The following is a 23,623-nucleotide window of genomic DNA, read 5'->3' as shown; positions in this document are numbered from 1 at the left end:
AGAGCACAAGTGGTGATTGTTTTTATTTAGGAAACAATTTGGTTTCCTGGCATAGTAAAAAACAAAACTCCAACTCCTTGTCAACGGTCGAGGCTAAGTACATAGTTGCTGGAAGCTGTTGTACTCAACTTTTGTGGATGAAACAAATGTTGGCTGAGTATGGGTTTGATCTAAAAACTTTAACCATTTTTTGTGATAATACAAGTGCTATTAATATCTCCAAAAAATTTGTTCAGCACTCTCGCACCAAACATATTGACATTCATCATCATTTTATCAGGGAACTTGTTGAAAACAAAACTCTTATTTTAGAATATGTTGAGACTAACAAACAAATTTAAGATATTTTTACTAAAGCTTTAGACACGGTCAGATTTGATTCCCTCAGGAAATCCTTGGAGTTTATTTTTATTTGAAATTGCCAATAATTGATTGTCTTTCCTTGCATACGCGATTGTGTAAATATCTTGTCCCGTTTGGAATAAATTTGTTGACCATATTTTTTCTCATTATAATTCATTTTTCTAATTTTTCAAGAAAATGGTTATCTTGTTTCTCTTGAACACGACTTGGCATTTACATGGACACAAATGGTATGGCAATTTAACCTTTTAATTTCAACAATTTTATTTGAAATAAAATAAAATAAATTCAATTCAATTCAATTCCTTGTTGACCGAGTACTAAAGACAAATCAAATTTGAATGAAAAAAATAAAGCAATTCATTTGTTAAATCTCATTATATTCAAAATCTTGTAAAAGTTTCCAATTTTGAGGTGTGAAAAATATTTTTAAAAATGAGATATTTTGGCATTTATCACACTAAATTCGGTTACCCAGTTTTGGTTACCCATTTTCGAACTTGCCTCTTTTGTTCATCGAATTCTCTATATATTCAGATTCCCTTTGGCTTTTTGGTTCTAAGTGTTTCTTGTTCCTCATTCTCACTCATTTGTGCCCAGGGCTCTAGGTTTTTGTTCTTTGTGTGTCTCCTTTCATTTACTTTCAACAGCCATGAAGACCCGAAGCCATGGTTCCATCTCCAAACCTGTGAAGCCTCATGAGGAGATAGTTTCTAAGACGGTTCCCTCAGTCACTCCTCTAGTTCCAGCGTCGACCCCACTTGTTGATGCTTCATCATCCCCAGCTGCCTCTGCTCATCCTGGTCGTCGACCCAATACCACAGCAAGGAAGAAGGTCCTTGCCCTTCCAGGTCTTAAGCGATCTCCATTGGTTAGGGTCGCTAGTAAAGGCGTGACCTTTCCCGACCTCAATGTGCAGCAAATTCTAACCTCGGCTGTTCCACTCGCCTCACCCGAAGGTCCTACCAAACAGAAGCCCTCCTTGACCTCAAGCCCTACACAGTCTGTCTCCACAGAAGCCGAGACCGATCCATCTACTGAAGACTCTGAATCGCCATTATCCCATGATGTAGGCAAAAGGTGCTAGCTCCATCTATGATTCCACTCCCTTATCCAAATTCAAAACGAAGACAAAAATCAATCCTCCTCCTTGCACCTCCTTTGAGGATGTCTCTCCTGAAACTGAAGATTCGTTGCTCGAGCTCGACCCCTCTCTGATTGAGCCAATTCCTGAAAAAGACCCATCAGAAACCACTCATGTTGCCTCTGACCCGAAAGGCAAAACACCATTGGCTTTTCCCGAATTGTCTGTCAAAAGCACCAAATACAAAGTTGCCCCAGTTCATTCTTCAGGTTCCTCTTTCAAAGCTCATTCTCTTACTTTTTGTTTTAATGGTAATGAGAAAATATGCAATTTTATGAGCATCGTCACTTCATTAGTGAACGCAATTTTTTTTTCTCCACATCGTGTTTTTGGGGTATTGCTTACTTTAGAAGAAAAGGGATGGTTACGTTCTTTGTCTGGCTTTGATGGGTTTGTTCCTTGAGTAGTTAAGGAATTTTAATCTAATCTTAATGATGAGTTGTTAGATCAGAATTCATTTATGTTTCATAAGGTTTATGTTAGAGGTCATCGGTATAAGTTTAGTCCTGTAGAAATTGCTAAGGTCCTAAATCTAGTTCCTGTGGAGATTGATGATTCCATTGAATTTGAAAATGATCAAGTTTTGTCTGAATTATTTGGCCAAGTTATGGTGTGGGAACGAGTGCATCTCTCTGAGTCTCTGACCTTACACACTACTATGGTGCTCTTTTTAAGTTTTCCATGTTCAATTGGCTTCCCACCACTCACTCCTCGACCATCATCCAAGATATGGCCTTCCTATTGTTCAAAATTGGGACTGGTGTTACTGTTGATCTTGCTGCTACTATCTTTGATCAGATAGTGTCTTTGAGTGGGGCAAAGCACAAGGGTCAACACTTGATGTTTCCTCAAGTCATTTACAAACTGTTGGACTCTCAACGTCCTTTGAAGAAGTCTTATGAGAGTTTGATTTCTCATTTGGTTGGTCCTACCTGCACTTTCAAAGAGGTTAAAGATGATAGTGCTCCTACCACAGCTTGAAAGGTTAAGGGCATTACTTTGGCTAGTTCTAGGTCATGAGATGTCGAGCTTGAATCCCCTACTGCTCCAACTGCTATTACTTCTGTCCAAAGAGGTATTACCAGTCTCTCCAAGCGGTTCACCGCCATGGAGGATACTCAGCGCCAAATTCTGGCTTCTTTGGCGATCATCAATGCATCTACCACTCCAGCTCCATGATGGTTACTATTCCTCTCCATCTACTTTTATTTGCTTTCAATAAATGTAAGAGAACACTAAATGTGTCTTTGTTTTGTTTTTCGTTTCATTTTACTTTGGCATTTTCTTAGACAATGAGAGGGAGAGAGAGTACTCTATTTTTTATTTGTGATTTGATTATGTTTTTTTACCTGAGTTTGTTTCTCGTTTTGGTTATTGTGTTAGTTATGTGCTTTGGTTATTTTTGGCAGGGGGAGTCATTTTGGGACTCTTTTCACTATTTGTGTATATAAGCACTAACTTGTTTATGTAGAATTTTTTTAAAAAAAAAATAGATATGCTTTGTCTATAAAATTGCCAAAGGGGGAGATTGTAAATCCTAAAATTGGCAAATTTTATAGAGATATTTTTTTATTTAAAAGATGATTTTAAATTCCTTTCATCGTGATTTTTGGAATTAATATCTTGAATTAATTTGTAAGTGATGCAAATAATTCATTAATTAGTTTGATATTCTCACAATATGTTTATAAAATGAATTTGTATCTTAGTTTTATAAAGAAAATATTATGTGCTTATTCAAATTCATTTATTGAATATTTGTATTTTGATTTTCGTGCTGCTCAAGATAATAAACTTTAGGAAATACAATCTTTGAAGGAATTAATTGTTATTTCTATCTTGAGAAATTTGATCTGACGCAGATATTAGCTGTCCCCGCAAAATACGTTTATGTCGGATCATAATCAACTAAAAATGGCAAATCTTCATTAATGAAGAATATCTTCAAATATTCTTGCTTTTATTGGAGAGTCTTTCTCAGTCTTTCTGAGCACGAAATGGTCTCTATAAAAAGGCTTCTAAGGCCGTGAGAAAAAGTGAATTCTTTGGTGCATAGTTTGTGAGTGAATTGTAATATTTGTGAGAGTTCATAATTTGTGAGTGAATTGTATTAAAGATCATTGTATTCACGTGATCTTGTAGTAAAATGAGTGTTTAGTTTTATGGTGAATCTGAACCACATTCATGAGTGAATACATGTTGTAATTTGAACACAATTCGTATAGTCTTCGGGAGATGATTTTTACAAGCTTTGTGTTGGGAGGATGCAAGCACTCGCTGGCCATTGAAGGGGGTTCAAGTGGTTGACCATTTCCATTAGAATCAGAATAATGAAGAGAAGTACAACAAAGTTGCGACAAATCTCAAGAGGGAGTCTTGTTTTGTTTAAGTCAATATTTTGTACTTGTGATTCTTTATTAATTTGTTTTATTCTTTGGGTGTTGCCCTAATAAGTAGGTTATTCGAAAGAGTTTCTGAACATTGTAAAAATTTGTTGTGTTCTTTATAGTTTTTGCACTGTCTTTTTATTGTGTTCAGTTTCTGTTGTGACAAGTTCATGTTCTATCCCGACAGATCTGAAATCTATTTAAATATTTAGTTACTATTCCACACCTTAATTAATTTACTTGGTTTAATTAATTTGGTAATTACTAATAACAGAATTTCAATCTTACTATAGAAAAAAAACTAATATATATGATCATAATAAAACAAAAATCATAAAAAGCACCAGTAATTTTTATTTTTAAATTAAAAAAAAAACACTCTTGGAACAATATATGTAATTTTCACTTGACAAAAATCAAATATACATAATTATATAATAGGCCAAAAAATAGATGTACAAAATATATATATATATATAGCACATACAAAACATATATACTAACCAAATAAATAGATATACTCACCAAACACGTAAATAAACCATAAGAAAACATAGATATATTAAAGACAAAATAGATATATGAGAAATAAACATAAATATACCAAAGATCAAAATAAATAAATAAATATATTCACCAACCAAACAAATATACTAGTTAAATAAACAAACAAGCAAATAAACTAGAAGTGCACAAATATAGATATGCCGAAACAATATACTTGCATATAAACAAACAAGTAGATACACCAAAGGCAAACGTTGATAAACCAAATACCCAAAATAAATACACTAGAGTAAAGAGTAGATATACTATAGGCAAATATAAATATATAAAAAGCAAAAATAGATATACAAACTAAACAAGTAGGTATGCTGACCAAACAAGCTGATATACCGACCCAAAGTAGATACATAGAAAGCAAACATAATTATATCAGACTTAAAACAAAAATAAATATACGGATAAACTAATAAACTAGATGTACCGACCAAACAAATAGATATATCGATTAAACAAAACAAATAAACTAATGAAATAATAATAATAAAAAAAACTCAATCTCTAAAATATTCAAATTCTTTTTTTAATAATTGTTGTTGAACGAGAATATTTTTCTTAATTAAAAACAATCTATTTACTTGTACAATAAAAGGCTACTTTGCTCCAAAGCCTTTTTTTTTAATAATAAAAGAAAATTCTATAAGCTAAAAAACAACTTAAAAAAATTTAAAAGAAGACAAGACATATAAGGTAACAATGCTCTAATTAAAAAGATGAAAATTAAGAGGCGAAATCATGCAACCAAAAACAATAAACAATAGGCAAAATTACTACAGACTACTACTACTACTAATTATTATTATTAGAAATAAAAATAAATATTTTTCTAAAAAAATAAAAATAAATATTACATGACTAGCATCGGTTGTGATTAAGATCACATTTTATTATAACACCGACATTGCAGTACCATTATATACAATAATAAGGATAACATATATAGCTGTTGAAAAATACGACTAAATGATCAAATAGAATATCATCATGGTGAACCCAAATAAATTTGTGACCACATATATTATATTATATTATGTTATAGAATAATGTAAAGGGTTGAATTTTGAGGCATTATATATATATATATATATATATATATATATATGTGTGTGTGTGTGTATAATTAAGCTTTCTAGCTGGGAACATTCAGTTGTGAATATTCAACAAATTTTAAAGCTGTTTACATATATAGTACTTATAATTCGACTTTAATATTGGATTGTTATTGAATTGAATTTCTTTTTTATTAAGAAAACAAGCCTTGACATTTTGTGCTACATATTTATTTAACCAACTATATTTTCATAACAAGTAGTCATGCCTCATAAAATAAGAAAAGCATGAAAACAATATAATTATATATCGTGTACTTATTTTAGACTCTTATGAAGAGCTTTGAAAATTGCATGTCTAATACAAATGAGACATTAGAAAATTAATAGAAAACATCATATTATTTTTTATATTGAATACTCAGCAATACAAACAATCAAATAAATTAGTATTAATTAATTGCAGATTTTTGGCTTTTCAAATTACCTTCTACGTCTCTTTGATTATTGACCCTTCAATATAATATTTTTTTAATAAATAACTAACACAATTTAATATTCACTATAAGGCCAAGTTTAATGGGACTGCAAAACATTAAATTGGTGTTGATCCTGCAACATATATCAGTCTAATGAGACTGCAAATGACACTATAAAATGGTGGACATAAACAGTGCCACAACATCACAATAATTTTTTTTTTGTTTTTGTGTTTTATAGTGTTGATCTTGTAGCATATATCAGTCCAATAAAACTGCAAATGGCACGGCAAAATGGTGGACATGAACAGTGCCACAATATCACAACAATTTTTTTTGTGTTTTATATTAATATTTTATAAATATAAATATATACAAGATAAATAATATAATAATATAATGTGTATTTTGTGGGGAATATAATAACCTAGGATATATATTTTGGTGTAATTTTTAATGTTGTGGTTGGATTGGAAAAAAATATGTTAAAATTACCTCATTTTGATGTTGGTTCAACATCATTTTGGTGTTCATGGTTGGATTTGCCCTAATTAAAAGAATAGAGTTTTAGCTAGGGATTGAAAATAGGGCATATAACACTTGGGTCCCCAACTTTACCACTTGTATCACTTAGGTTCTCAATCTTTATTTTGTAGAAATTAGATCCCAATATTTATTTTTTTGGCTCACATAGGTCCTCATTGTTATATTTTATTAAATAAATTCTAATTTATAAAGGTAAAATAAGAATTCAAAAAAATATATAGTACCTATTTTTTTTCTCTTTAACCCTTCTTAATTAATTAATTAATTATTACAAAATATATTATTTTAGTAATTGACCTATATATTCTCTTGAAATATTAAGAAATAAAAACAATTACATACTTTAAATTTTAGAAGCATAAAATTTATTAAAGTTGTTTCTTTCTAAATATCATTTTTTTTAATGTGTGGAAATAATTTTTACAAGTTATCATGAGTTTAATAGAAATGTGTATAGTGAGAAAAAAACAATATTATAGATAGAAGCACCCATAATAAATTTAATGCTTCTAAAATTTAAAGTGTGTAAATTTTTATTAAAAATGATAAACTAATTAATATATAAGTGATATTAAATATTTTAGAGGTATAATAGAAAATAAATTTAAAGTATTTGATAAGAATATTTAGGTCAATTTACCAAAATAATATATTTGGTACTAATTAATTAATTAATTTGGTTAAAAAGAGAAAACATATGAGTGCTAATTTTTTTGTTAAAAATATCATTTTACCCTTATAAATTAGATTTGGGTTAATTACATCATTCAACATGATTTGAATTTTATTTACAAAAATCACCTATAAACAATTATTTACATATATAACGTTTTTTTTATACTGTAAAATAAGTTTTTTTTTCTCTTTCTTCAAATCTATTTATTTCTCTTTTCTCTCTCGTCTCAAAAACTTAAAAACAAAATTCTGGCAACATCGTTGGTCGTTTGGGCTCAAGGGTGGTACCATCGCGACCTACTCTTCAAGGTGATCATTTTGATATCTGGGAAGCACATATTTTTTGCCGTCGCCAGAGAAAATGACCAGAATAAAAAGCAACCTTTTAGTTTATTTTTTATATTGTGTTGACCAAAAAGCAAATAAATTTTAAACTTGATCAAAATTTAATATACTAAAATTTGTATTCTTATTTTACATTTAAAATATATTATATTGTATTCTAAACAAATTAAATTTATTTAAAAATATTCCAAGTAACTTTTTTAAAATAGATTCTTTAGGATATTATTTGATAACTTTTAAATAGAATATAAAAAATACTCTTTTTGATAACTCACAAAGTTTGTTGGTTACTTTAAATTTGTGGCATACTAAAAAATTTAGTAATATATCAAATGGTAATCAATTGGTATCTTAAATTATTTATAAAAGTGAAAATTACATCTAGTATTGATTTTTTTTTCATTTTATTTACACTTTTACCATCGCGACCTACTATTGAAGGTGATTATTTTGGTATATGACAAGCATGAGTTTCTTGACGTCACCGGAGAAGATGATGGGGATGGGGTAGTTTTTGTGTTGTGTTTGAAAAATAATGTTTAAGTTTCTTTTTTGCTTTGTTTATTAAAAAAATAGAAAAGTTTCTTAAAAATTGAAATAAGTAATTTCTATGTTGTATTTAAAAAGTAACTATGTAGTTACTTTTTATTTTGATCAAATAAAACTTAATAATAAAAGACTAAAATGTGTATTTATTATTATAATTCGAATGTAAATTTTAAGATTATTTTTTGTTTGATTAATAAAAAAAATACTATTACTCTCATATAAATTACATTAGTGACTAAAAAGTGAATTAAAACTTTTCATTAAAAAAATTACTGTATATTATACTAAAAGTAACTTTTAATAATAAGATATATAGTAATTTGTTATATTTTATTGTAAGTCATTAGTTTCTAAAAAATGACTAATGACAACGTAAAAGTATCTTAAGTAATAATATATCATAATATAACTTCAAAATGACTAATCAATGTCTTAAGATAAAAAAATTTCAAAAAATAAGTATTGAAGGTAACCAAATTGTATATAAAATAATATGTTGTAAAAATAAAAAAAATTCATGAAAAAAGTAACTAATTAGTAACTTAACATTTTAAGTAACCAAAATGTTACCTTTTTAAACCCAGAAAAATGGGAAGACCGGGATTTCAGGAAAGTTTCAAATTCAGGTATATTACTTTTAGAATCCGATATTTTTTTATGATGTGGCAAGGTATTTTTGTAAATAAAATTCTGTAGGTGATTTTTGTAATTATTTTATATTATAGGTATATAATTGTAAAGATCTCATTAGATTTTATTTAATAAAATATAGTATTGGGGACATATGTAACCCAAAATATAAAAAATTGTGGATCTGATTGTTACAAAGAAAAAGTTGGGGGCATAAGTGATACAAGTGATAAAATTTGGGAACCCCAATTATTTTTTACCCTTGAAAATATTAATCGATTTTTTTAAATAGTTTTTCCACATATAAAAGGTTCTTGAGTTTTATTTTTGTTATAGATTTTTTGGGTATTTTTTTCTTTATAAAAGTTAGATTAAATTTTAGAGGGAAAGGTTTGAGTAGTGTAAATAATAAATTGGTAATAAGTATTTTAACCATTAATAGTAATTATTTTTTTATGTCTTTCTTTTCGACAAAATATTATTTTATATCATTTCAATTTTCACACATTATTACTATTTTAGATACTGTGTTTTGCAAAAGTTACTAATCGGATCCCGTGTTTTGTTAAATGACAATTTGGATCCTGTGTTTTACAAAATGGAACAAAATGATACCCTGAGCCCGATTTTGGTCAAAATTGTTTTAAATATGACCAAAATACCCCTAACTTTTAATTTGACTTTGATATTAATTTAATTTAATGTATTTTGTATTTTCAAAATAAATAAAAAATATTAAAAAAAAAACAAATTAATAAAAACTGAAATAAAAAACTAAAACAAGTTACCCAAAGAAAAATTAAAAAAGTAACAGAGGCTTCCTATCTTTTCGTCTTCCTCATGTAAACAAAGAAAAGCTATTGACGACCATTGTAACGCCCTAGATAGTCAAGACCGCTACACTGTGTACTTATAAAAGTGCAAGACTTGCTAATCAATTCATTAATTTAAAAACGTGTCACTAGACATGTATGAGCTAAGGTTAAAGAGGTTTTGGTCTCAAAAGTTTCATTTTATATACCTGAGCAGTTATATACATGGGATCCCAAAAGAAACAGAGTTTAAAAGTTGGATTACTGACTCCCAAAAATACAGACAACTGTCAGCCATACTAAGGCAAAATGAACAATTTCTGGGTCTCGCGTCCCTGCCTAAACCTCAATCGTGGCGGCTGAGCAGCTGGCCATGTACATTCCGCTCGCAGAGCTCTCCAAATCAAGACTGATCAAGTTTTCCATTGCCTTTACCTGCACCACATAGCACCCGTGAGCCAAGGCCCAGCAAGAAAACATGATGTGCAACACAAACAATAATATCAGACAGCAAATTCACTAAGTATGAACTCTCATCTAATAATCCACATTAGCCATTCAGCACATATGTTCATAATCAAAGATGCAATCAATCACTTATAACTTTCATATCACATAATAATAATCAGGGCCGACAACTTAGGTCGCACCCTCTGTTTACCCCACTGACTCCGGCCCACTTAAACTGAGCTCAGTGCATATTAAGTTGTCCTCGGCTACCAGTGGCCAAGCCGCGCCCTGTGCGCTAGTGTAACCCTTGGCACCCTTAGGCTGTTGGTTCACTAATTAGCTTGCATGGCATAATACCATCTTTTCAAGCATACACAATAGGGAACCCTTAGTCCCATTACATATATTCAACCAGGTGCAGTTTTCTTACCTTTAATCTTTGCGGTTACTGATTATGAGCAACGCTCCTCAAGCACGATCTGTTCCCAAGCCTTAGCTTTTATCACCTAGTCACAACCAAGGTATACGGTTCCATTAATATTCAGATAAGGGTTTCCGGATACAAAACTAACTTCCGGGAATCGGAATTCCACCAAGCTCGGTGGTGAAATCGATCCCGAGCATTCTAGACCACATTCCAATGCCTAAGATCCCCAAATGTTCAAGTGTGCACCTAAGGGCTGCAGCCCTTGAAGCTTAGCCGCGGCCCTGCCCTCAAAACAGAACCAAGGGCATGTCTGAAAGAAGACACGCGTCGGGGCCCTTGCCTTGGGCGCCACGACGCTCACCCTTGGCCGAGCCCTCCTGGCTCATCTTCATCCTAGGGCTGCAGTGCTCTAGAACAGAGTCACAGCCCTTCCCTTCGAACCCAGAAATCCCTCCATTTCCAAGCTTAAAACCTTACCCAAAATCACCCCAAAGTTCCCTGTTTCAACAACAATTAATCCCAACATTTTTACAACAACTATAACAACACAATTCAACAGAAAAACCCAGCCTAAGCTCATAGAAATCTCATCTTCAATTTCTGAAACTCAAGAAGTTCAAACATTAAAACCAGTCATGCAAAACTCGAATTTAAGCCTCTAAATCATGAATTATAACTTACCTCTTCAACTGAACTCCTTTCCTAGGCAAAATCCCTGTTAATTCCCAAGTTTTCCAGCTCCAATTCAACCTTAAACATCAATTTCACAATCACCTCATTACTCAGCCAAAAGCTCAAAGTTTCTAACTTCAAAACACAGTTAAATTCTTACCTTAGCCTTGAATAAATGTTCCCTGGATATTCCTTGAGCTAGCCTCTAATCCCCCTTAGAATTCTTCTGAAATCCCAGCTCAAATTCCAGCAATTTCTCCAAAATTCTCAGTGTTCCTTGTGTTTCCTTCTTAGTTTCCTTGAGAGAGAAAAGAGCTGAGAAGGAGAAAGGGCCGGTTTATTTCTTTCTACTGTTTTTCTTAAGCTTTAGCCTAATCTTATCCCATTAAGCCAATCCCGAGGCTCGGGGTGCCGGAAACGTCCCCGAGGGTAAAACGGTAAAATTCCCCAATATTCCCGCCTAGACTTCCTAACCTCAAATATATATCCATATATTTATTCTCATAACCTGATAGTCTAAATAACTACCCGACACCTAAAATACCCCTGACTTATCCAAAGTCAACTACTAAGCCCCATTGTGACTTTTCCCCGCTATCTAGCCCTAGGATCGCCTCGAGCCGTACTCTACAAGCCAACCCACATAATAATGTGGTTCTCACATATACCATATATATATCACATTCATACCAATATAATCATACACGCATTTTAATCATATAATTATGCATTTAAATCAATAAAGTCATTATGTTATCCAAAAAACAGGCATGGATGACATGGCAAATGTTTAGTATAGTGGCTGACATCTGGCAGGAGTCTTGCTCGACCATTGACCAGAAAGATATCTATGGCGCAACGCTCAATGGTTATATACGACCAGCTTGGTCATATACTCGCTATATTTGGAGAAAATCTTAGGCAGTTATAACCATACCTGAAATTATCTCCAATGATTTCCTGAGTATCCGATTATTTAGGAAAGAATATCTGTAACAAATTAATGCAATCTTCCTTGAGCCTATAAATAGAGAAAGATAGCTCAAGGAAGAGGACTTTTGGCTTTTTGATTATCTGAGATTAGAGTTTTACAAGTGTATTAGAGCTATCACCTTCGATATATTCTTTTGTTCTTCAGAGGTTTGTGAAACTCATTGAACCCTAGTTCTTTGATCACTCCTTTGAATTTTATATCAATAACAGCTCAAGTAGACGTAGGTTATTACCAGATTCTGGGGCCGAACCACTATAAATTTATGTGTGTTTTATTGTTTTTGTCATCATTCTCATTTCAACATATATGTCCACATCAAGCATATTTGACTCTGTGTCAATTGGCCAAATTCCTGGTCAACACATTCAAATCACATTTAACCCAATAATGCCCTCCCGGCACACTAATCAAGGCCCTTAAGCCTCATTAGCGAATTTGGGGTCGTTACAACCATTGTCGACGAAGAAGCTTTTGATCAGAGATTTGTTCTCTGTGCATTTCGCCTTGAAGGAGTTGACCGCACAAGATTGGAGGTCACTCGAAAGGTATATCCTTCCTCCGTCAAGCTACATTTTTTTTCTGGTTTTTTTTTATCTTTCAAGCTACGGTTATGCATATTGATCGTCCTCTGGTTTTTTTGTTCTTTGAAAATTTTGTTTCCTTTCGTTTGGCTTGTATTTTCATCTGTGGGTGTGGGAAAAAATCTTCTTTGGATGGTTTTTGCTCTATATTTAGAGTTTTGAGTATTCTGGAAAGTTATTGATGTTTTCTTGGTGTGCAATCTTCAAGTTTTGATTTTTGACAGTATTGTACTAGAAATAAGACTTTGATTGTAAGGTTAGATTTTTTTTTTCTGTTAGGGTTTTTTATTTGGTCACTATTATATTGTTGTTGGTTAGTGTGGGTTCTAATGAAATTTGTAGTCATTGATGGAGTAATGTGTTTGTTTTTTGATAACAGAGGTGGAAAATGCATTATCATTATTTACAAATACTCAATGAGGGCAAGCACCTCAAACCTTTCAAGGTGGATTCAGAAACATACAACTTGATGGAGCAGCATAAGCACCTGTATCAGGATTTGGCTATTGATCTTCAACAATTGAGAGGAAATTCTATTTGTTTCCAGATTTTAGCTGAAATTAGAAGGGAGTTTATGTTATATATTTATGATGATATAGATATGATGACTATGTTTAATACGAATGTTCTTGGGGACTGTATAAAGTTATATGTGACCATGGTAGAAGCACAAGCATTGCAAGTGATGGAGGAAGTAGTTGACATTGGTGTATCTGATGATGACTCAGCGGAGGTAGTAGATGCTCCAATTAACCATGTAGCTGCTACATGTGCCCCTGCCCCTGTAGTAGTCGATTCAACTGTCTCTGTAGCTGGTACAAATGCCTCTGCCCCTGTGGTAGCTGCTTCAAAGCCTACAAGAAAGAAAATGTTGGCTAGAAAAACTAGTTGTCCTCCTCCTCAATGGTTTCAAATTGTTAAGGAATATGGAAATTGATAAGAATGCAACACCTATTACTGGAGTGATTGACAATTCAGATGCAATTGGAATTGAAGAGTGTGCCATGCAAAATCCTGCTTTTGAAAATGTTGCAACCAACAAAGAAGATCTAACCACTGATTCTGAAATGGCCCCTGATGCTGCCACATTCCCTAATGCATCAACTCCCTTGATCTCCAATGTGTGTTCACCTTACAGGTAACTAAATTTAGTAATTATGGTTCGATTTTTTTTTAACTTAAATGATTTGGTCCTTTAATTTAATTATGTTTGTTTTCAGGTTCACCTATTACAAGGGCAGATGCAACCCAATCTTATGATAGTGGAGGTGAAAGTGTAATGAATGAGGCTAGTGACATTGCACCTGAAATGACCCCTAATGCAACCACAACCCCTCCTGAAGCTCAAAATGAAAATGGTTCCTCCGATGAAATTGAAAATGAGTTCCCTGATGAAATTGAAAACTATACTCCAATGTCCATTGACCCTATAGGTAACTAAATTTAGTTATTGTAGTTCTACTTTTTAAATCAAATGATTTAGTCCTTTAAAATAATTATGTTTGTTTGGCCCCTAATGCGGCCACAACCCCTCCTGAAGCTCAAAATGAAAATGACACAGTTGATGAAGTTGAAAGCTCTACTCCAATGTCCATTGACCCTACAGGTAACTAATTGTAGTTATTGTGGTTATGTTTTTTTTTTTAAATAAATGCTTTAGTCATGATCATTTAATGTTTTTAAGTTCTCATCAAACATTATTTTCTCAATGCAGCTTCAACCCCAAACATTGAAGGGCTAGATTCTAGTGGGAAGGACACAGTTGGTCCTAGTAAGAGGCACGAGTATCCGACAAGAAGGAGAAGTGCTTTTGGGTCTACAAGTGTACAAGATGAGGCTCTATCGTCACCCATTGATGACAGTGACCTAGAATGGAAACAAGGCAAACACTATAGTGAAGAAGATGACAATACTGAATCTGAAATGGCTTCACTGACTGCTAGTGATGAGGATGATGGCATAAAATATTATGATAGCGATGAAGGTGGGCATGTGAACTTGAAGAGGCTGAGAAGAGAGGGATTGGATCCTAACAAGAACATTCCACTTCCTGAATGTGATCAAATTTATGAAGATGGAAAAATAGTTCTGCGTCTATCTATGAAATTCAATGACTACCGACACTTTGCTGAGATTCTAAAAGATTATGCAATTCAAGAGGATTTTGAATTGAAAAAAATCAAGCACCAAAAGAGTAGGCTCACATATGGCTGTAGAGAAACTGGCTGCCCATGGAGTATACATGCCTCAGTGACCCATAATCTGAATAACTTTGTCATCAAGACGCTCATTGAAGACCATACATGTCAATTTGTTTGAAAGAATAGAACAGCTAGCAGTACTTGGATTCGCAGAAAATTGGTGAAGACATTCCAAAGACATCTTGAAATGAAATTAAAGGGTATGAAAGAACAATTGAAGGATGAATATGGGATCGAGGTTGACAATAGAAGGTTATGGAGAGCTAGAAGATATGCAAGAGGAGAAGTTCATGGTAGTCATGCTAAATCTTATGCGAAGCTTAGAAATTATGCAGCCATGATCTTGCATACAAATCCTAGAAGTGTTGCAATCATACAATCAGAGTTGGTTCCTGTTGAAACTTACAATGAAAAGGGTGAACTTGTGCAATCTGTTCCCCCAATTATGAAGCCTCAGTATAAGAGGATATTTGTTTGCTATGAAGGTGTGAAAGTTGGATTTTTGGTTGGTTGCAGACATTTCTTTGGTCTTGACGGTTGCCATCTTAAAAGCCTATACAAGGGTATTTTATTATCTGCCATTGGACTTGATGCAAACCTCCACTTTTATCCCATTGCTTATGCCATGGTTGAGGCTGAAAACAATGAAAGTTGGAGGTGGTTTATGGAGCACTTAATGGAACAAATTGGAGAGAGACATCCCAATGGTCAGCATTGGTGCATACTGAGTGATAGGCAGAAGGTAATTCTTCATTTTTGAACTTTTCTACTTGTTTATTCTTATATTGTTAACTTGTGAATTAGAATATTTGATGCTTAAGTGAGCATGAATAATTAAATCAGTCTTGGTGCTTTTTGATTAAGCTGATTGGAAATAACTCTCTCATACATGGCTGCTTGTTGATTGTAATTAATACTTACACATGTCTTGTTCTTCTACATGGTGTAGGGTTTAAATGAGGCTGGTAGTCATGTACCTGATAATCACGATCATTATTGTTATTTTCACATTGAAAATAACATGGTGAAAGAGTTTGGAACTTCTTATCTTAAGAACATGTTTTGGGCAACGACTGAAACAGGAAATTTCCAAACTTTTCAGCGTATTATGGACCAAATTAAGGAGTTCAACAAGGATGCATAAAAGTGGATGACTGACATTGATACTAAACATTGGTCAATGGGTTGTTTTGACACAACTTCGAAGGTCGAATATCTGACAAACAACCATGTTGAATCTTTCAATAATTGGATCGATGAGATACGTTTCAAACCACCAATCGAGCTGCTAGAAGGTCTTCGAATCCAAAACGCAGACATGATGTGCTCAAGAAAGGTGACATCTGAAAGATGGAATGAAAAGCTAGCACCAAAGGTACATCTAAAGGTTCAACAGTTATTGAGGAGAGCAAGATATGTTCAAGTTAGACAAGTAGGCCCTAATGAATTTCAAGTTGACTACATGAGCAAAAGGTACGCAGTGAGGCTAGATGCAGAATGGTGTATATGTGGCCAATGGCAGATTAGAGGCATCCCATGTGTTCATGCAGCTGCATGTATCAACCATACCAGGGCCAATATCAATGACTATTATTCAGAGTATTTCACAATTGAAATGTGGAGAAAGACTTATGAATCTGTGGTACATCCAATCCCTGATGAATCTATGTGGATTAGACATGATGCTGAGCCTCTGTTACCCCCACCCATTAGAAACCAGCCAGGTAGACCGAAAAAACACTGTAGAAGTAAAGTGGCGGGAGAAGAAAGGATTGTGAAGCTAGTTTCTAGCACAAAAAGATGCAAAAATTGTAACCAACTTGGTCATACAATATGTACTTACAATGCACCTCCGTTTGTCAATCATCCAGCACCTCCAGCTCCACCTACGGGATGAGGCAAGGGACGAGGGAGGGGACGAGGCAAGGGAAAAGGAAAAGGATGAGGCAACAATCAAGCTACAATGTCTGATGCACCAATTACAGGTTCTGAATGAGGAAGCACAAAGAGAGGCAGGGGAAGACTGTGTGGCAGAGGTCGTGGAAGAACTCTTGGTACCACAGTTGAGGTAGCATTTTATAAATTATATATGAATTTCTAAAATAGAAACCTTTGGTGTGTTTTTAATTACTTTATTATTTCAGGAAAATTATCAACCATCAGAAGGGATTGAAGAACATATACCACAGAATGCAGAGGAGCTTAACACATTTGAAACACCCCAATATCTCTTCTAGACTCAGCTTACACAGTGAAGTTGGTGAAGTTTCCAAAGTTGGTGTCTTTTGAAATATGTGTTGCTGAAGTTACTGCATTTTGAAATGTAATACTCTATGTATGCCTGAGTATTTTGGTTAGCGCTATTGGCACTAAGGATTATCAAGTTTACATGTTTTAGTTAGTGCTTTGGACACTAAAATGCAACAGGTTTATATGTTCTGTTTAGTGCTTTGGACACACAAAATTAGCAGGTTTATATGTTTTGGTTAGTGTTTTGCACACTAAACTTTAGCTGGTTTAAATGCAATATTAATGTATTTTGGTTTTGCATTTTGGTTCAATTATGATTTATGGTTACTTTGCCTTGGCAACTATACAATAATTTACCTCTAATATTGACACCATTAAACAATAACAACCCAAATTGATATTAAACAAACTGACATTAATTTTTTTTTAAATGCAAAGTCAAGTACAACTTCCATAATTGCAGCCAAAATCCACTAATTATTACATCTTCATTGTCATACCACTAACTATTACATCTTCATTGTCATACACAAAATTAAGAACATCAATAACACACATATTGCTCCCAAAATCTTCACCAACAAGTGCCCAATACATTTGCTTCCAATCTTTGTAATCTTTTTAGAATAATTGAATCATATTAAAATGAAGTTTCTTCTTGGTCTCTATCTTCCTTTTCAAAACCTTTATTTACAAAATCTCCATCTACCCACCATGAGAAGTAATTACACCATTTCTTTCCAAAGGGACAACAAAAGTAAAGCATGTTTGAGTTATTAATTGGTTCACTAATCCTCACATGAAATTTTTTGCCACACATGCATCTTCTATTTCTGAATCTTCCACCATTTTGGGAAAATGAATTGTAGTTGTAGGATGCCATTGCCCTGTTACCAAATGCAGCCATATGACACAAACAAAATTCAAATACAAGACACGAAACCCTAAAACATCAGTAACTTTCCAAAATACTCAAAACTCTAAATACAAAGCAAAAAACCATCCAAAGAAGATTTTTTTTCCCACACCCACAGATGAAAATACAAGCAAAATGACATACCTTGAGTGGCCTTCAATCTTGAACGATTTTTTCCCAAACCGTAGCTTGAAAGATAAAAAAAAAACAGAAAAAAACTGTAGCTTGACGGAGGAAGGACATACCTTTCGAGTGGCCTTCAATCTTGTGCGGCCAACTCCTTCAAGGCGAAATGCATAGAGAACAAATCTCTCATCAGAAGCTTCTTCGTCAACAATGGTGGCCAATAGCTTTTCTTCGTTTGTGTGAGGAAGACAAAAAGAAAGGGAGCTCTGTTACTTTTTTAATTTTTCTTTGGGTAACTTGTTTTAGTTTTTTTATTAATTTGTTTTTTTTAAATGTTTTTTATTTATTTCGAAAATGATAAATACATTAAATCAAATTAATATTAAAGTCAAATTAAAAGTTGGGGTATTTTGGTCATATTTAAAAAAAAGTTTTACCAAAATCGGGCTCAGGGTATCATTTTGTTCCATTTTGCAAAACACAGAGTCCAAATTATTATTTAACAAAACACAGGGTTCGATCAGTAATTTTTTTAAAACACAGGATCCAAAATAATATTTACCCTTATTATCTAACTATGAGTGTGAATTATTATTTGTAATCTATAAATATGTTTGCCAAAATTTGTCCGGCGTAACAGCAGTAATAGAATATTATTTAACACAATCTACATAGTACATAATTTTAATTATCTTGAAAGAAAAAATGAAAGATAATTTTGCAATTCCAGTAATGACTCATTTGGAAGAACACTAAGGCATTGTTTGGGTCTTAGATTTAAAGAGAGAAAAAAAGGAAACTCAAAGAATTTCATTTTCTCATGTTTGAATTATTAAAAATTCTTATTCTAGAAAAATCTATAACAATTATAAATATCTACAAAAAAATATATATTAAAAAAAAATTCTCTTATCAAATTTGTGAAAAATATTTTCTTTCATTTTTTCCTTTCTATTTTCCTTCATAAAATATTTCCTTACTAAAATCCAAAGTTCAATCTTTTATAGAGATTATTATGTATTTTAACCTAATTTTGATCATTTTAAAAAATAAATATTGAATTCCCAACTAATTTTCAGAAAATTTTGATAAGAGTATTGGATGTCATTTTTACAAAATATTATTAAAACTAGATCAAAATACAAAATAACTTAAAAAAAAAAAAAGACATTTTGCCACAACCCTTCAGTAAAAATTAAAACCATAACAAACAAATAACTTAACTTTAAATATACTTTACTAAAATCATAGTGTAGTGTTGTTTTAGAGCCAAAAACTATATATATAATAGTTTAGCGTGAGCAAATGTATGATAAGGAATGATCATATGGTACACCCCACCCAAGATTTTTTTCCCCATTAATAATTAATAAAAGTGTATTTAAACTATCCTAAAGCTAAAATGAAAAGTAACTTGAAAACTAAAAAAGAAGAAAATGATTTGGCATGTAATTGTAATGCAATGATTGGGTTAAATATAAAATACTACTACATTTCATGAACAACTAAGAGCATCAGCAATGCAAGTAAATTTAGGTGTTGCCAAAAGTACATAAATTGGTATAAAAATTATTAATTTTTTAGAAATAGAATAAGCAACGTTGTCTGAAAGTGGCAACTTCTCCGACCACAACAAACAAAAATCTTACTTGTCATTGACAAGATGACATTTTATATAATAAATATGCCCAAGCCACCACTGTGGCTACAAGCATTGGAGATGCTCTAAGGGGGTGTTTGTTTTGAGTAGTTGAGTTGCCTTAGAAAGTATAGATGAGTTTAGGATAGAGGTAATATGAAACTCTTGTGTACAAAAGGGTTCACTTTACCCTTAAAATATATGTAAGGCCCACACAAATTATTAAATTTGTCCTTTTAAAATTTAAATCAAACTTAGAAAGAAATTTAGATTCACATTCCCACGTTTACTTTACCCCATACCAAACACCGCTAAAGTGGTCTAAATGCCCATCAATCAAATCTCCCTGACAACAAATTAGTAACATGATTGCAACATCATAATTTCAACAATTAACCTAATTACCCATTATTAAATTTTTATAGTTTAATTTTCCACTCCATGCTAAATTTAAGGATTAGTTTTAATTTATACTTCTTTGAATATTATAAGTTTAATTCTTATAATCTTTCTTGGACAGTTCTAGAATGAGTGTAAACATAAAATTTACTTGAAGTTAACACCTTGACTTGAACATATGAAAAGTAACTCCCTCCATCTCAAATCTCAAACTCAAAATACAATGATTGCTATTTGGAATTATTGACTTTGATTGAGCTCTTTTTCTTTGTTAGCTTTTAACTATTCTTTTTATTCTTTTGAAAAGTTAGGTTCCGTTGTACTCCAGCAAAGGAAGAAAATAACGTTCATATGTATCTTTAAGGCAACTTTGCCAGTAGTTAATATTCCAACCTGTATTTCTAGCTGTTATCCCTACCAAAGTTGGTAAGTGAGTGGTCAATAATGCTCATCTCTGGAAACATTTTTTTTTTGAGAGAAACCTCTGGAAACAAATTAAACTAACGTTTATTTATTTATTTATTTTTAATTTTAAAATGAAAACACACTGATAAAAGTAGGCAAAATCTTCATAGATACTATTTAAAAAAAAAGTAGCTAAAGTGAACCCAATCGTATTAGAAACATAAAATAAACTGACCTTTTTGTTTACGCAAACAAATTAATAATAATAATATATTTAGGGAATTAATAAATAAAATGAACAACACATCAAGCACGTTGTTCGTGATTTGCTTTTGGCCACTCCACTTGGTGGCGTATAAGTATAACCGCGGACGGCGCCGACGTGGCAGTAATCTATTACTCATGTTGGTCAACTTTTTCGTTTAGTTGACCAAACTCATGTATCATTATTTATTTATTTTGACAAATATGTATTTAAATTTCTTTTAGTAATAAAAGCAACCAATAATTTCGTAAATTGACCAACAAAATATACGTTTTTTTGACTTATTCTATAAAGAGATTAAAAAAAAATACGAAAATGTTTTTAACAATGATCGTTTTAGTGATGAATGATATTTCTAATGTTATGAGATTAGTTTTGTCAAAAAAACAATTTGTATTATGGTTTATTAGCTTTTCTTAACATTTTTAATTTGTTTTATATGCATTTTGGTATTTTTATTAAGTTGTTGTAATATTGAGCAAAATAGGGAATAATAATAATAGAGTAAAAAAATGTCGCAGCCAATGAATACGTAGTTGTTCTTATAAGCAAGAGAAAATGGACAAAGCTGTCTAGTGTGGTCGTGGTGAAGATCGGTGCAACCATACTCTATCTAAATATATCTTGATTAATTTAATGGAGGGTAATTTTGTTATTTTTTCAAACCATAATTGTAAAAGATACTCTTAAATTTGAAAGTTACTGTGGTTGTTTTATTTTTGTAATGTAAAAACTTTATTATCAACTTTTTGGTTGCATCTCTAGTTTATATTCACTGCTGCATTGATAATAATATAACAGTTAAGCATGCCCTTTCGTATACTTAGGCAATATAAGATATGAAGTTAGTACGAGGCCAATGAATTAGAGGAATAATTTTTTAGTTTTTATATTGATTTTTTATTTTGTGTTTAAATGTTTGTAACATGCTTGATAGCCCTTTATATGTTTGGTATTTAACTCGATATCTAGAAGTGAGAATCAATTGAATCTTTAATTAAATATTCTTAGGATAGAGATTTATTGAATTTATGCAGTACAATTGAATATTTTTGTGTTTAATAAATTTTTATTAATTTATAATTTCACATACATGTATGAAATTTGTTTATGAACCCGACAAAAAGAAATTTGTCTAATGAAATATTTTACTATTATATATTGAGCAAATAATAATAATCAAATTAATTTTATGTCATCTGATGGCGTTCTAGAGTATTGCAGTCTCTCTTATCCAAATGGCATGGTCTGATCTGTTTGTTTATGTTTTGATTCCAGTGTGTTTGCGAATGAGTCATGGCTTAGAGTATTAGGATGATTAGAGTATTTCTAATGGAGTGTCAAAAGGTGGTTGATTGTTATATTTAGCACATTTTAGTAAAATAATCACTTTGATGATGTTCTAAAAGTTGTGTCAAATTTGACACATGCTAAAAGTTGTGTCAAATTTGGCACAAGATATATCATTGACCAAATTTGTTACAATAATTAATCTTAATATTGCTACTAATTTATTAATTAACAATTAGTAATTTTTTTATAATAAAAAATGAAAAATAGTTACTTTTTGTATATTATCAATAAATATTAAATGAATTGTTGACTTTTTTTTAGTTAATTTTCATCTTGTGTATTGGAGCAAAATTATAAATATTTAGCCAAATATAGCATTGGCTCATTTTTTGTGCCAAATTTGGCACAAAATTTACATCTTACATTGGAGATGGTCTTAGTGAGACACAAGAGAGACATGCACAGATCTCGTTGGAAGAGGAAGATGCTGGAGGATTGATTTATAGAGAGGAGGAGGCAGTTGATATTGGAATTGATGTGCGATGGTGTCTAGTGGGAAGATTCTTAACGGAGCGTATCATTGACTTTGATGCTATGCAACACGTATGACTTCTGTAACGTCCCAAACTACCTAATAAGGCTTAGGACCTTGATTAGGGGGTCAAGATGGCAAACTATGGAAATTACATGTTTATGTGTTATATATGCGTGTAATTATGTGAGTTATATTATTATATGACTTGATATGCATGTTTAGGTGTACTAATTAAGCATGTTGGCCCGTTTCTTACTAGAATGACAATTTTTGTAATTTGGCCTATTATGGGTATATTTGACATATATGTGATATATATGTCAGACCACATTATTATGTGGATATATTTGGGTTACTCGGTACGAGGCGATCCTAGGGAGCAAACTACTGGGAAAGTCACAACGGAATTAATACTTGACTCAGGGTGAGTCAATGGGTATTATGGGTATATAGTATATTATTGGAATATTGGGTAATGGGAATGAATATTTGAGGATATATTGTGAGTTAGTGAGATCATGAGGAAATTCTATGAATTTTGACTATTTTACCCTCGGGGGCATTTTTGGGACCCCGAGCCTTGAGTCTTACTTAAGGTTACTTAAGCTTGAAATAACCTGACAGAAACAGATATACATTCAAAACACTTTTTCTCTCTCTCTTCCATTATTTATTTTTACCGTTCGTTGCATTTTCGAAAGAAAATCGAGTTTTTGGACTCAGATTCAAGCAAGGATTGAGTCATATCGATTCTAGGAAAGATTAGTGATGGACCCAAAACGGGTATGTTTTAAATATTTATATCGCAAGCGCACGAATTGTTCATATAGAATAGTGATCGTGTAAGCAAGGATGTCGAACCCAAAGGAGTTGTCTAAAATCGAAAAAAAAAACTATCATAAACCAAAATTAATAAATTCTAACCTA

At 32.1% G+C, this 23,623-nt stretch overlaps 1 protein-coding gene across 1 annotated transcript; it reads left to right on the top strand.

Moving 5' to 3' along the window:
- The first annotated feature begins 15,055 nt into the window (after nucleotides 1-15,055).
- On the top strand, nucleotides 15,056-16,012 carry LOC133791789 (uncharacterized). Its single transcript, XM_062229706.1, has 2 exons — nucleotides 15,056-15,610; nucleotides 15,818-16,012. The coding sequence occupies exons 1-2, from the start codon at nucleotides 15,056-15,058 to the stop codon at nucleotides 16,010-16,012; spliced, it is 750 nt and encodes a 249-aa protein (XP_062085690.1).
- Nucleotides 16,013-23,623: the final 7,611 nt, after the last annotated feature.

This window comes from Humulus lupulus, chromosome 7, assembly GCF_963169125.1.
Source record: "Humulus lupulus chromosome 7, drHumLupu1.1, whole genome shotgun sequence".
Lineage (NCBI taxonomy): Eukaryota > Viridiplantae > Streptophyta > Magnoliopsida > Rosales > Cannabaceae > Humulus > Humulus lupulus.
Note: the sequence above shows the minus strand (reverse complement) of the source record. Positions and strands in the feature narration are given on the sequence as shown.

Excerpts from the sequence above, each read along its gene's own strand:
- LOC133791789 (XM_062229706.1), top strand. The coding sequence starts at position 15,056 with ATGAAATTAAAGGGTATGAAAGAACAATTGAAGGATGAATATGGGATC. Across the intron at positions 15,611-15,817 it reads TACTGAGTGATAGGCAGAAG|GGTTTAAATGAGGCTGGTAG; the intron begins GTAATTCTTCAT and ends TACATGGTGTAG.